The sequence below is a fragment of the Amia ocellicauda genome, chromosome 22, assembly GCF_036373705.1.
Source record: "Amia ocellicauda isolate fAmiCal2 chromosome 22, fAmiCal2.hap1, whole genome shotgun sequence".
NCBI classification, from domain to species: Eukaryota; Metazoa; Chordata; class Actinopteri; order Amiiformes; family Amiidae; genus Amia; species Amia ocellicauda.
The window spans coordinates 12,400,384-12,416,289 of record NC_089871.1 but is presented as its reverse complement, the minus strand read 5'-3'; the positions used below and the strand labels follow the sequence as shown (position 1 = coordinate 12,416,289).

General features: G+C 40.7%; 2 protein-coding genes across 2 annotated transcripts; both read left to right on the top strand.

The window, feature by feature from the left end:
- Positions 1–334: 334 nt before the first annotated feature.
- Positions 335–3,439, top strand: cfd (complement factor D (adipsin)). The gene is made up of 5 exons (XM_066695593.1): positions 335–460; positions 866–1,010; positions 1,238–1,382; positions 1,961–2,218; positions 2,336–3,439. Exons 1-5 carry the CDS (start codon positions 403–405, stop codon positions 2,483–2,485), a joined length of 756 nt encoding a protein of 251 aa, XP_066551690.1. The 5' UTR covers positions 335–402; the 3' UTR covers positions 2,486–3,439.
- Positions 3,440–4,114: 675 nt separating this feature from the next.
- Positions 4,115–15,364, top strand: LOC136718544 (uncharacterized). Its single transcript, XM_066696294.1, has 10 exons — positions 4,115–4,580; positions 5,123–5,279; positions 6,819–6,948; positions 7,293–7,547; positions 7,986–8,131; positions 10,628–10,713; positions 13,208–13,364; positions 13,718–13,847; positions 14,170–14,424; positions 15,024–15,364. Exons 1-10 carry the CDS (start codon positions 4,355–4,357, stop codon positions 15,168–15,170), a joined length of 1,689 nt encoding a protein of 562 aa, XP_066552391.1. The 5' UTR covers positions 4,115–4,354; the 3' UTR covers positions 15,171–15,364.
- The last annotated feature ends 542 nt before the right edge of the window (positions 15,365–15,906 follow it).

Here is a 15,906-nt window from a genome sequence, read left to right as displayed (position 1 = left end):
GAGTTAGTGTTGTACGCTGCACGCTGCAAATTTCCGTGACCCCCATCTGTGTTCTTTCCAGCTCATTTCATGTACAGATAGATTTGAGATGGTAATGAGTCAATCGAAGCTCAAGCTACATGTTTTAAACTTTCACAGCAATGAAAGGTAACTTCAGGCTGGTCAACCTGCAAAACCCTCACCATTGAGCTGAACACCCTTTAGTTAACTGTGTTTGAACACAAAGCTCCACACTCTGCAGTCCAGTTTCCCAGTTGTTGCAAAACCACAGGATATGTTGCTGAGTTGGCTGATCTTGCTTCCTTTCCTCCCGGGTATAAAGTGTTCAGCCCCCTCCGTTGCCCCTGACTTCTACAGCTGCGTTCCTCACAAAACTGCTCGGCACTGAGACCAAGCGGCAGCATGGAGGGGTGCAAGAACGCACTGGTGGGGATAGTGGCGATACTCTGTGTGCAGTTGGGTAAGAATCTGTGATTTACTTGATTAATTATTGAGATTAGATTAAAAACACGCATTCTCTTAATTAAACACGTGTCAATCTTCTGTTACAGACACTCCATATGGAGGTGAAGGACACACATGCTGTGGTTGTTTGCTCTGAGACAATGATTATATTTGATTAAATTGTGAAGCTCCGCTCCACGCCTACAGTTAAATACACGTTGATAATGTAGAAATAAATGTTGAGTAATGCATGACTACCATATACAGCTGAAAAAATGAAGAGACCACTTAACATTGATTTCTGAACTTGGGGTGGTCTCAATTTTTTCCAGAGCTGTATATGGTAATTCATTAATTAGATTGTAGGTGAGAGGCTGTGTGTTTGTGGGTGAGTGCATCATGGGAGGCTGTTTGTTTCTAGGGTGGTGCATCATGGGAGGCTGGGAAGCGACACCGCACTCTCGGCCCTTCATGGTGTCGATTCAGCAGAATGGCAAGCACGAGTGCGGGGGCTTCCTCATCGCCGAGAAGTGGGTCATGAGTGCCGCGCACTGCTTCACCGACCCGTGAGTTGCAGCCCAATATCACCCACCGACATCCCCCCATGACCGCCTGCTTTAAAATATTAAAGATGTTCACAAATATAAATATATGGTTTCTTTAAATATTGTTTCTGTTTGCATTGTCACAAGATTGAAATAAATGAAGGCTGAACATGGAACATAACTCTCCCCGGCCGACACTATGGAGGCAGTTGATGAAAATCAATAAACCCATATTGTATTTGTTCAAGGTCAGAGAAGACTGGCAAGGTTGTGCTTGGGGCTCACTCTCTATCCACGCCGGAGGACACCAAACAGGTTTTTGGCATCGCATCCCTCCACCCTCACCCTGATTTCTCCCTTGACAACTATGACAATGACATCATTCTGCTCAAGGTAAATTAATGCCCGTTTATGCCACCGTATCTGTCACTGTTACGATTGCATGTGAAATTCAGGCGGGGGAAGAGGAAATGTTGTAGCTGAATGGAGCAAACTAGTAAGTTAAATGTTGACAGATATGGACCAGTCTTTGATGGGGTTCATGAAGCTACTAACCAAGTGAATGAGATTGCCCCCTTCTCATTGGTCGCTTGTTGTGATTTGTGGCAGAACAGCTCAGTCCACAGTTGTGTACTCGCCTGTTGTATGGTATATACATGTTGTGTAACGAACGTGAGGAAAGGAGGGAGGGAGAGAGAAGTGCCGAGGTGAATGGACTGACGAAGGCCTCCAGGAAGGAAACGGCAACGTGAGCATGATTATGGTACAATAAAAGGTCAAATAAACACACAAAAAGCTGATGTTTCAGAACATTTTCTTTCCCAGAAGCATGATTTGGACAGAATGAGGGGAAGTAAAAAACTCCAAAACAGGAAGTTCACATTTATTGTGAGAGTCCTGCCTATCAGGACTTCACTGGTGCGTTTTCTTGCCACTGCAGTATTGATGACTGTGACATTTGTGTTCCACAGCTGGATGGTTCTGCCTCCCCGACGACGGCAGTGAAGCCGGTGGCGTACCAGCGTGGAGGCGGGTATGTGGCCGCCGGATCAGAGGTCACCGTGCTTGGCTGGGGCTCCACCAGCAACCTGGGCAACCGACCGGACGCCCTGCAGGAGCTCACCGTGAAGGTCATGAGAAGCCCCCTGTGCAAGCGCTACGATTACTATGGAGACAAGTTCACCGACAACATGATGTGTGCGGCCGGACACATCAGTGACACCTGCGATGTGAGTGTGGCCCTGTTGTCAGTCTGTCTGTTTCGTTTCCCGATATAGGGGGGTCTGCCAGTGCTGTGGGTCTGCGAGGAGCTGACGCGGCGCTGTGCGTCTGTGTTTGTGTTCCAGGGCGACTCCGGAGGTCCCCTCATTCACAGCGGGGTGGTGGTGGGCATCACCTCCAACGGCAGCAAGAAGTGTGGCAAGCCCAAGAAGCCGGGCATCTACACGGTGGTCTCCCGCTACACCCAGTGGATTGACAGCGTCCTGCAGCAGTAGCTTTGCTTTCCACACCTGCTCTCAGGGTGGGTCCTGGAAAATAATGAGTGGATCCTTCTTTGAATAATCGTGTGCTTTGCATGACCTGTTTAATCACTTTCAGCTTTTAAAACAAACCAAAAATCAATCAATGATAAAAGCAGTTGCAGATTTCCAGTTTATTGGAAGGGCGTATTTCTGGTCCTGGGGGGCAGCAGTGGTTTTCAGGCTCTAGTTACACCTGAGCTTCTGACTGCGTGGCACAGCTAGTTACCAGTGGCTCGATTCAACCAGCGCTGATACTGTGACCCAGATCTCAAGTGAAGGGGCTTCACAAACATGCAGGATCCCACCCCCCAGGACTGAGCTGTCAGAGAAACACAGTGGCTCTTCCTGCAGCAGGAATTGCCTCGTGTATTAAATCACACGGCGGCGCTATAGTGCTGGAAATAGTAAGTGTTTAGTCTAATGACAGTGTCTTATCAGTTAATTTCCCTTATAAGGGCAAGAAACCACAAGTTGTCAGATTTGTTGTTTAATTAGTTTTTTTTTTTAATCTCAAGGCCATCATTGATAAATAAAGTCTCAAGTCATACATTATATGGTCGACCACAAAATGGCAGTGTTGCCCTACTATTGTTGTCAGCTGCTGTTCTCCTGCCACCGATTAATTTTTCATAATCGCTTACTTTTAATTACTTTATGAAATCAACTGTATACGTTAAACTGCTAAATACTAAATACATGTATTCTCAGCATTTTCCTGAATCTTTTACTGCATTCATTTCACCACAATATTATCTTGACCTCAGGAATCACATGGAGCAGAATTGGCTACAATAACAGGATCTGAAAAGGGTTTTAATTATTACTATTTCTCTGCATATAGTAAAACCTGGTTGCTGAATTAAACAGTGTTGATGGGTTGTCTGAGCTCCTATTAGTACATTATTCTGCATTAAACCCTTAAACCCATCCTCGTTATAATTGTGTTCACTCTTACATAATATTTAGGACTGAATAGCCTGTGCAGAAAAACTAAAAACTAAAAACAAAGTCAATACACACGTAAACATATTGGTTCTTCTGCATTTTATGCAAATCACAAAACAATAGACAGATTAATCAGTTTTCTATATTACACCTGGATAAACTGCTGTTCTAACTCATACACATAGACCTGTGTAACATCAATGATCTGACAGCCAGGAGAGTGAGAAAGAAGTCAGTTATCGGGATTTACACCAAAGGGGCAACATATCTCTACAGCTAGAAGATGCTGATATGTATCTAGATTTTGTACCTTTAAAACACAAGCTGAATCATGTTCCTGCATTGACAACAAATATTTTATTCCACAGTCAGGCTGAGCAAACAATGTTGTGTGAATGAATTTGATCTCAGTACTGTGAGTTTTCACCCAGAGGCTGCTGTTTGAAAACACAGATGCCAATGATCTCCAACTGCCAGGAGAGGGAGCAAACGAGTCTGTGACAGGCATTGAAGCTGGACAATTCAACAGTGGTTGGCAACTAGTGGACAAATCCGGCCTGCAGTGTCCCTCCATTCTAACAAAATGATCGGTATTTATGCACAATTCGAAACTACACTGTAAAAGCACACAGTAGGCTATAGCAAATGTCGCTATGGAACTGGAATCTTACACAAAAATGAAGTGAATGTTACTGTGAGTATAGCTTGATACAGAAGAATTAATTTATTGGCGATGAGCATCCGATTGGTGGGGAAATTATTCATTGAACGTCTTGTGCCTGGAATCAGAGTTATATTCTTTAATTACTAAGATACTCTCTTTGCACAACAGTGAAACATGGCAAGCCTCTGGTTTAATGAACACTATTGCTTAAACTCAGATAATTGCAGAATGACATGATTTGCAATGAAGGGTTTGAACATATGCATGCATGTAATCTCACGCTGGTTAGAAGACTCGTGCCCCACAGAGGCGTTGACAGTGGTTACTATAAATGTCCTGCTCTGCTGAAGGATGTCACAGCAGAAGAAGAGTGTGAACACAGCAGCACAGCTCTCTCTCCCAGCATGGCATCTCTCTACATTCTGGCGATTATTATCACCGTGACTTCAGCACTTGCAGGTAAAGACTGAGCTCCTTCAGAAACAGTGCAGCTGCATTGCATTGTAACCGATCAGGACAAGGCATGCTGGATTCACGTTTCAGAGCAGGTCACCCTCTCATCTCCAGCAGGGTTATATAGCTAGGTAGCGAGCGAGTGAGAGAGAAAGAGAGAGAGAGAGAGATACGTGAGACTTTTAATTGCCTTCTTGTAAAAGTCGATTACAATATTAGCTGTGTAATTATGTAAATGTGTAATTTATTTGGTAGATATGAAATGCTTTAGATTTTCAGAATTGTATTTAATTGTTGAACCAAAAGACTATTCATATTTTCCTAAGATCACCACAGTGATCTTTGTATAGAATTGTTCATGTGTCAGTTACCAGTTGTGTAGCTTTGGTGTTTCTGTTTCATGCCATAATTTCACACAGAGCTGAGCACTCATATGCTCAAAAATAAGACAAAATTTAAAGAAGTTACATACATATGAATACAAATAAATAATTAGCACGTGCTTATTTTGCACTGGAGCAAAACATCTCAGCTGGTTTGACTGACAGGTGGCTCTGGTGTTGAGATCATCGGGGGCAAAGAAGTCCCGCCTCATAGCCGTCCTTACATGGCCTACATTTTACTTGGAAGAGGAAACTCATCTAGCTGTGGTGGTTTTCTGATCCGTGAGGACTTTGTCCTGACGGCAGCGCACTGCCAAGCACAGTGAGTATAAACATATAAACAATTGCACACTCTCCCAATGCCTTTACCCAGAACAACTCACATTCAGCAACTTGCCATAATTTGGAACTTGGAAATGTATCAAACTGATGTATGGGCTCAAATTACCACCATAAGTAATGAATTCAAAGTTAAAAATATTGTAAACAAAAAATTTAAGTTGATAAAAAACTGATGTTCAGATCAAAAGTAAAACAATCCAAAGCAAAATGTATAGAATTGTAAACAAAAATAATTATATCAAAAGCAAAAAAATAATAATTGAAAGAAAATAATGTTAAAGCACACTTGTTCCCTCATTCCCTTCCCTTGCAGAGCGGAAGTACTACAGTGGCCATCTTAAGTGGTGTCCCAATACCTTAGGGAATGAGTGAAGGAGCCTAGTCGAGCTGTTTGTCCCTTCAATGCTCCCTTCGACGGAGTGTACAAAAGAGCACACTTACGCGGAAGTCCCAGAAGTCTGTGCTTTGAAGTCAACTGGGAAAATATAACAGCAGCGGGTGTATATAAATGTAATGTAATACTAGCTAGACAGTTGTAGAAATTGTTAAATTATGTATCAAGGAAATTATACTACATAGATAGATAATATAACATTATTATATAATCATGATTTAAATATATGATTAGAAAGTTCAGCCAAAAAACGTTTCGCCACCTGCTGGTTTTTGTTCCAACTTAGGTCTTAATTACTTAATTGAATGGTATATTGCTTTGTTAAGTCAATTAAGGATTCAATTAAGCAATTAAGACCTCAGTTGAAACAAAAACCAGCAGGGCAGGGGGTACTGCCCTACACCCTACAACTGTTTTGTCGTGTTTGTCGGGTTTAGAGGGAGGCGTAGGTCATAGCTCTCCATTGGTCCACTACATTTGAGTGACGGTTCTTCAAAACTGTGTCAAAACTCCAAAACGAAAAAAAAAAAACGAAAGCAAAGAAACTGGCGGTGAAAGCGAGGCTTGCAGCATCACAACCAAAGACAGGGACTCCAGTGCTCTTGTTTTGACATTATTTCCTTTATTTATTTATTTATTTGGTTTTGATATAATTATTTATGTTTACAGTTCTATATATTTTGCTTTAGATTGTTTTATTTTTTATCTCAACTTCAGTTATTTCCCAACTTTATATATTTTGTTTACAATATTTTTTATTTTGAATTTGTTTATTCGTTACTGATTTGAGCCCATAGGGACGGGCTGCACAACAGGTCTGTGGAGCAGAGAGCATGTAGTTCATGTACCAAGAGTATGGTGACTCAATTATAAGAAGGAACAATCTGTGTGTTTTGTGATTCTCAAAAAGGATGGTATAAGAGACCAAAGCCATCTTGAACTTATTAGACAACTTGGACAATAACCCTGGCCTATAGGCCCCCGTGTCTCTGGAGGAGTGGCAACGCTTGACGCTGATCACCTGAGAAATGCAGGAAGCAGCTGTTGCCCATTTTGAAACACAGAGAATGAACAGGGACAATAGGGACAGGCACAGGTATTTTTAAATGTTTTCTTTAATCACAGGAGTTACACAGTTATCCTTGGAGCCCACAACATCATGGAAAATGAGAAAGCACAGATGATCACACAGGTGGAGAAGGCCATCCCTCACTGTGGTTATGAGGAATATCACAATGACATCATGCTGCTGAAGGTAGGCTCTAGAGCAGAGTCTTCTGGGTTTGATTCCAGTTCAGGTCCCAATTATTTAACTGAACCAAATTAATCAGTACATTAGTAGAACATGAGCAGGATCTGCTTAACCGCAGAGTAGATTGACTTGTTTAAGAATTCAACAAATCAAATTAATAAATACAATATCAGATTATTATTTCACCCCAGTGGCCAACCATGCTGATTGTGTTTTGTAGGATTCAACCCCACTCAACTCGGGATTAGATGGTGTAGTGTGAAAATGGCTTATTTTATTTAAGTGCTTTTACTATGTATTTGGGATAAATGTCTGTTTTCTCAGATGACCTTTTCTCCTTTTAAAAGCTTAAAAAAAAGGTTCCTCTGAATAAGAACGTGGCCGTGATTCCATTGCCATTGGAACAGAAGAGTGTGTCACCGAACACAGAGTGCTCTGTGGCTGGATGGGGGGCAACGGACCCCAGTGGGAAAGGCAGTTCTAATACTCTGGTGGAGGTGAACGTGACAGTGTGGGATTTCACCCACTGCAAACAGGAGTGGGGCAGAGAGTACACAAAGACGAATATCTGCGCCGGTGATCCTAAGCATGGAACTTGCTTTGTAATGAACATGTTTTTTATATTTATTAACAAAATATACAATATCTGATTATTTGTTAGAACCAATTATTTACCATGATCATGTACACATGGTGTGCTGTCCTGTTCTGCTACTGGACAAAAAACAACCGAACAGAAAACAGTCCTGTGGTAGCACCCTTCTGGAAAGTAGTCTTGATAATGCATGTGTATCTGCAGAGTATGCCACCCAAGCACATGACAGTGTCTATAAAAATGAATTGACAGCTTGAGAAAATGTCGTGCCTTTGAGAAAGACCAACAAAGCCTAAGAACTCTGAGATCAGACGTCAGGAACGCTCTCAGCTCATTACTGTAGAATTTCTGATTCTGCCATCATTTGTGTCAAGAGTTTGTATCCTATGCATTGTTTCTACAGGGACACCCAATGATCGTGTGTATCTATGTGTGTGTGTTTCAGGGGGACTCCGGAGGACCTCTGGTCTGCAATGGGGTGGCACAGGGCATCGTCTCCAAGGGCAGCCTTCTGTGTAATGAGAAGCCTGGTGTCTTTACCAAGATAAGCAGATACATCCCTTGGATCAATGAAATTCTGAACAGTGACTGACCTCCTGTTGCATTACTATGCAGTACAGTATATACAATTCTGCTGCAAAAGCATTCTGCATACATTTGTATCACAATCACTCTATCTGTTCTTCAGTGTTTTCTGCTTGCTGGAATTTGATAACATGTGTTTGAGTTTCTTTTTGCTCATAATAAAGCTTCCATATAAATTAACCCCAGTTGCTGTGTTGCCACTGAGCCCCACTTCACTGAGTTCCACCGTAAAACCTACGTGGTCCTAAAGAAGGAGAGACGGTTATAATTTGGTTCACACTCACACAATATCTAGGACTGTATAGCCTGTCAATTAAAACATCAACCAAAGTGGAAACACACTGCTTGTTTTTAAACAACCAAACAAATCAACAAGACATTCTCTGTTCAACTGTAGTTTAGTTCAATGTAAATTACACACAACATATTTTGATTTGCTATACTTTAACAACAAACAGTATCTGTACATTGAGTTTTTAGTTTGTGTAGCACTGATGAGATGACACAGCCAGTAGAGTGAGAGAGAGTCCATCACAGGCACTGAGGCCACATGGGGAGTAAACCTCTACAGCCAGGAGATGACACTTTCTACCTTTACAATTTAAGTGTGGAAAACTCCCGATCTCTGACTTAAGTGAAATTAGGATGAGTGAAGCCATTATAATATAAGGGTCCAACCTTATTGCCTTGAGGGCCAGGTCACGCAATCAGGTGATAAACAACGGTCCACAACATACAACCACTGCCACTTAGCAAATTAAGCAAACACATTAGAAACATAAGAACATTAGAAAGTTCTTATCCAAGGTGATCCAAGGATCCTATCCAGTCCGTTTTTAAATGTTCCCAAACTTTCAGCTTCAACCACATCGCTGGGGAGTTTGTTCAGATTGTGACGCCTCTCTGTGTGAAGAAGTGTCTCCTGTTTTCTGTCTTGAATGCCCTGAAGCCCAATTTCCAGTTGTGTCCCCGGGTGCGTGTGTCCCTGCTGATCTGGAAAAGCTCCTCTGGTTTGATGTGGTCGATGCCTTTCATGATTTTGAAGACTTGAATCAAGTCCCCACATACAGTGCGTCCGGAAAGTATTCACAGTGCTTCACTTTTTCCACATTTTGTTATGTTACAGCCTTATTCCAAAATGGATTAAATTAATTATTTTCCTCAAAATTCTGCAAACAATACCCCATAATGACAACGTGAAAGACGTTTGAAATAAATGCAAATTTATTAAAAATAAAAAACAAAAAAAAGCACATCCTTTGCTCAATACTTTGTTGAAGCACCTTTGGCACCAATTACAGCCTCAAGTCTTATGGAGTATGATGCTACAAGCTTGGCACACCTATTTCTGGGCAGTTTCTCCCATTCTTCTTTGCAGGACCTGGGTTCTGGCTGGGCCACTCAAGGACATTCACAGAGTTGTCCTGTAGCCACTCCTTTGTTGTCTTGGCTGTGTGCTTGGGGTCGTTGTCCTGTTGGAAGATGAACCTTCGCCCCAGTCTGAGGTCCAGAGCGCTCTGGAGCAGGATTTCATCAAGGATGTCTCTGTACATTGCTTTTTTTGTTTTTTATTTTTAATAAATTTGCAAATATTTCAAACAAACTTCTTTCATGTTGTCATTATGGGGTATTGTTTGTAGAATTTTGAGGAAAATAATGAATTTAATCCATTTTGGAATAAGGCTGTAACATAACAAAATGTGGGAAAAGTGAAGCGCTGTGAATACTTTCCAGATGCACTGTAGTCTCCTCTGTTCCAGGGTGAAAAGGTTCAGTCCCTCAGTCTCTCAGTAGGACTTTCCCTTCAGACCTGGAATAAGTCTGGTTGCTCTCCTCTGAACTGCCTCTAGAGCAGCGATATCTTTCTTGAAGTGTGGAGCCCAGAACTGTCCACAGTATCCAGATGAGCTCTAACTAGTGCATTGTACAGTCTGAACATCACTGCCCTTGTGCTCAATTCTACACTTTTGACAATATACCCTAGCATTGTGTTTGCCTTTTTTATTGCTTCCCCACATTGTTTGGATGGAGAAAGTGAGGAGTCCACATACACTCCTAGGTCTTTCTCATGTGTTACTACCAGTTCTATTCATCCCATAGTGTAATTTAACTTTATGTTCTGTAGAAAAATATTCAAAGTGCTTACTCGGTTTGTACATCATCTGTCACTTCCAAATATTTATCATTAAGTGTGTGTGTGTGTGTGTGTGTGTGTGTGTGTGTGTGTGTGTTTATATATATATATATATACATTATTATTATTATTTTTATTTTTATTTTTATTTTTATGAGGAAGTTCTTGTCTTAGCCATCATATTTGGAGTAATACAATATTTGAAAAGAACGTTGTGGTGATGTGTTCTGAAGAAGCCCTGCAGATGTGGAGACAGATTAAAAGTACATTTGCATGCAAATATATGTATTTTATCTTGTATGAAATCAGTGAATCAGAGGCGGTGACAATTATTACTATAAATTTCCTGGTGTGTGAAGAATTTCCAGTCAGAACGGCACAGAACAGCTCTCTCAGCCCAGAATGGCAGCTCTCTGGATCCTGGTGCTTTGCGTTGTGACTTCTGGACTTGCAGGTAGATGTTGCGCTGTTTTGTTTAATAGCCACCACTTCTTAAACACTCATGATATTCAGTGTTGCTATAGCATGACAGGGGAGGTCTTTTAACCAAGGGGACTTAAATTTGTCTATTGAACTGGAAATTAACATTAATTAATTAATTAATTAATTAATTAATTATTATTATTTTTTACATATAGCGATGAATATGTTAATATGTTAATTAGATAAACTCTTACCAAATGTCTTTATACTTGTATGTATGTATGTATGTATGTATGTATACATACATACACACCTTTATTAGACAATATTTGACCACGCACTCTTCTTTACAAAACTGTTCAAGCTCTGTCAAGTTCCTAGTGGAGCGTTGATGGACAGCAATCTTCAAGTTGTGCTACAAATTTTAACTTTGTGGGGGTTTTAATGGGCCACTCAAGGACATTTACCTTTTTTTCTTAGCCACTCCTGTGTTGTTTTGGCTGTGTGCTTCGGTGCATTGTAATGCAGAAAGGTGAACTTCTGTCCCAATTTAATCTTTCTTTGGAGTAGGTTTTCCTCAAGGACTTTTTTGTACTTTGCTCCATTCATTTTCCTTTCTGTGTTGACTAGTGTCCCAGTCTCTGCCGATGAGAAACATCCACTAATGCGCTGTGTTGGGTTTGTACCAAACATAACACTTTGCATTTGGGTGAAAAAGTTCAATTTTAGGAACCACCCTAACATACAGGCTAGATTTGTGGAGTGGATATTATTGTCACATGCAAATTTTGACCAGTCTTGGCCATTAAAGCCTGTAGCTCTTGTGAAATTACCATTGGTCTCTTGGTAGCCTCTCTCATCAGTCTTTTCTTGCTCGGTCATCCAGTTAGGAGGGACAGCCTGGTCTAGGCAGGGTCTTGGTGGTGCCATACACCTTCCACTTCCTAGTAATTGTGTTGACCATGCTCCAAGGGATATTCCAGGCCTTTCATATTTTCATACCCATTCCCTCATCTGTGTCTTTCATTTGCTTTTGAATGTGCTTTGGTGCTCATGGTTGAGTGTTTTATTTGAAATGCACTGCCCAGCAGTGGAACCCTACAGGAACTGCTGAATTTATCCTGAAATCGTGAATCTGTACAATTTAATAATCACCTTATGTGTTGATTACACCAAGCATTTCCAAACCCATGAGAAAATTCCAGGCCTGGGTTTTCAGAGTTTACAATTTCATTCATAGATATATACATGGTATATGGAAACAAAAAAAAAAAAAAAAAAAAAATCTCACTCTAAGCTGTTTCGATGGCGCATCTCTCTGGCATGCCTCACCTTGTCACACATTGTTAAAAACATAAAATGTATTAGTTCACTGAACTCTTGAAATGTTTTTCTTTTCCCTTTATTTGATTAATTAACCTAGAACCCATGGCTAAACCAACAAGTTAATACTAAATAAGTAAAATAATAACTGCAATGTCTGTCTGTTATTTTATTTTTATGTGGAGCTGAAATGAAAAACAAACTCAGTTATATTTAGCCCTCTTCTCTCCTCTGAGTGATCTCCAGTGCAAGTGTATCTGCTTTCTGTAATCAACCACTAACTTTTGAATAGTAGCCTGCGATTTTGGCATCTTGGAAAACCCCTCTGGCTTTCGTCCTTGCAAATCTTGCGACGTACAAAACACTCTGAAGGGGAATCCATAATTGCAAACGATTTGTTGTTCCCATTGTAGTAATCTGTTATTATCTCTTACTCAACTCTTCTGTACCTGAACCAGCGGCAACAGATGACTTCTTCAGAACTGTTTTCTGAATGGATTGAAGATGAGTGTGAAGCGACCTTGTAGAGCCCCCCAGTTGTTTTCGGGACTTTTTTTGCACACTTCTTGCATTTGGCAGATTGGCCGTTTACTCCTTGTACCTTGAACCAGCGCTCATTATAGTTTAGGTTTTACTGACAAGTTCCTGAATGAACATTCCTGCTTCAATCGTCTCACTGAATGAAACAATACATGAAAGTATCAGTAACAGATGTGCTGTAATTGCAAGAATTTTTTATTTTTTATTTTTTTCTGTGAGGCCCAGTTTCATACCTGTGCCAAACCCGGAGTGGTGGAGTGGGGCTGAAAATCGGGTTCCCATTCCTTGAAACATTAGTTACACCTGTGTTAAACTATTTTATTCAACCAAACATTTTCAGTTTTTATTTTTAATACATTTTCTACAAATTTCTAGTATATATATTTTTTCACTTGGAAGTTGTGGGGTAGGATGTGTAGAAAAATGGAAAAAGCAAACAAACTATTTTACTGCATTTTAATTCCAGGCTATAAGAAAATAGAAGATGGACATTTTGAAAGCTGGTGTAGACTGTGCTAGGCATAGTATGGAAAACTATGACATGGTATTATCTGGAATGACTTACTATTAATCGGCTGACGTTTATTTCGCATTAGAGAATGTGAAGCAAATTCTGCGCTGCACTAAAAGCTGTCCTGAGCCCACCTCTGTTTGACTGACAGGTGTCTCTGGTGTTGAGATCATTGGTGGACATGACGTTCGGCCCCACAGCCGCCCCTACATGGTCTACATTATGCTACAAAAAGAAATCAGGAGCAGTTGCGGCGGCTTCCTGATCCGTGAGGACTTTGTCTTGACGGCAGCACACTGTGAGGCACCGTGAGTATTACTGTTATTACTTGTCTTAGTTTATGATGTTACCTAAAGCAACTTGCATTCATTACACAACTACCTTATGAAACAGAGCACTGTTTGATAGGACCATATCCCACAATGTACGTGTTGTAGAGAGGTTTAATAAAGATAAATAAATACGTAGAATGAGGACACAGGACACTTTCCCTGTTCTAATGCATCAGCTTTTGTATTGCTTTTAAATGTCCTTATAACAATTGTGGTCAGAGGTCTATCAGAGGTCTATGGGCACCCTGAGCTGCAGGGAACATGCCTTGTCCATTGTGAGATATATTGACTACGTGTGAAATCTGAGCCTAATGGTTTCTTAATCACAGGAGGCACTTTGTTCTTGTTGGAGCTCACAATGTGATGGACAATGAAAACTCACAGAAATTTATAGAGGTGCAGAAGGCCATTCCCCACCCTGATTATGAGGAATATCGCAATGACATCATGCTGCTGAAGGTAAGATCTAGAGCAGAGTCTCCTGCCCGGCTCCTGGGTTTTGTTCAAGGAGCAATTCGACTTAATTAACTGAATTAATTATTAGCCATATAACTGAGGATTGTTATAATCAGCTTCTGATTGCAGACATCAATCAACATGACCAAGGTAAACTTGCATAAGAGTCAATCACTATTTGACTTTTTGTCTGTTTCCAAGCTTGAAAGAATATTTATAAGCAGCATTCATACCAGACAAGTTAGCACACACACATCATTACAAAAAATCAGACATGTCCTCTGTGTGTGTGTTTCTCTGTAGTTCAATGTATCTTTTTTTTCAGCTTAAAGAGAAGGTTTCTCTGAATAAGAATGTTTCCTTGATTCCATTGCCGTGGGATCAAAACAGTGTGTCACCGAACACAGAGTGCTCTGTGGCTGGATGGGGGGCAACGGACACAGAAGGGAAACACAGTTCTAATACTCTGAGGGAGACAAATGTGACAGTATGGAATGACACCTACTGCACAGAGAAGTGGGGGGAAGAGTACAGGTGCACGAATATCTGTGCAGGCGAGCCTCAGAATGGGACCTGCAGGGTATGTATTTATGTATTTATGTATGTATTTATTTATTTACTTACTTACTTATCTACGGCGACTTTCAGTTTACACAAACATTACAAATGTAATAGAATATACATTCTTCGCTAGTAAAGTACACATTATCTAAGCCCTTGAATTTCCATAATCACATAAACATAGTCCTGTAATTGGACAGAAATAATGACTGTTTAGTGACTTTTGTAAAGCAAGAAAGTCAAATATAAGCAAAACTAGCCCTGAAGCAAAGATTAGTCCTGGAGTAGCAACCCTCTATAAAGGCTCTTTTTTTAAAGTATTCAGCTGTCAGTCTTCATAACGTGTCTGTAGAGTAAGTGTTCAGACCCACACTGCCCCCCACCCCGATGCACCCCAGACTCAAAGACATAAACTGTGTCTAAATGTGAAGTTTTACTGAGGATAAACTGACTGCTCAGAAGAACGTCAATAGGCCACGTCAGGATAGTTCATGTCATCTACTGTTGTATTTCTAATGGTTCAATCAGTTGTGTTATGAGGCTTGGTTTGATACATTGTTTATACAAGGACACCCAAACAGCCCTGCTGATCTCTGATTGTGTGTGTGTGTGTTTCAGGGGGACTCCGGGGGACCTCTGGTCTGTGATGGGGTAGCATATGGCATCGTCTCCAAAGGCAGCAGATTGTGTGAATTCAAGCCCTCTGTATACACAAAGACCGCCGAATTCATTCACTGGATAAATGAAACTCTGGCCAATTACTGAGCTTTACTGAGGCCCCTGTTTAGAAGTGCTGCTCTGCTGTGTATACAGTCCTACTGAAACAGGCAGCAAAAATATTGTTTCTGCATTAATCTGAATTTAGCTTTGCAAAATGTCCTGCTTGTGGGGTCCACTTGGCTGATGTGTTTCCCAATGACACGCTCTGTGCTGCCAATAAAGCTTGTCCATGAATCTCACAGTGGTGTCGTGTTGTCCCTGTAGCCCACGGAGTCGGAGCACAACTGAGTTTGAGAGCTCTGGTCTACCGGAAACTAAAGACATGGGGGTAGGGGATTACAAAGTAAAGTGTGATGTGCTAAAAAATGACACTATAGAAGTCTGCAGCTTACACTAGATATACCAGAGATAAGCAACGACTCAGACAGCCTTTTCCGTCTCTGCTGATGTAATCTTGCTCAGGGACTGACTGTTAACCAGCATGTTAACTCACAGATTATGCATCACATTCAGATTAATCAAGATATATATATATATATATATATATATATATATATATATATAGTAAATATAGTATATATAGTTATACAATTGTTGTCTCTACAACCGTATTAGCAATTCAAATGTGAAAATGTGTAAAATAGGTTAACCTCTAGTGGATAAACCAACTAAAGAGAAAATACCATACACACCATAGTCATAGATGTAGTTTAACAGATAATTCATTTCTGTCATATATAAGAGATAAAAATCAACATGATACTTGGACATTTTGACTAAT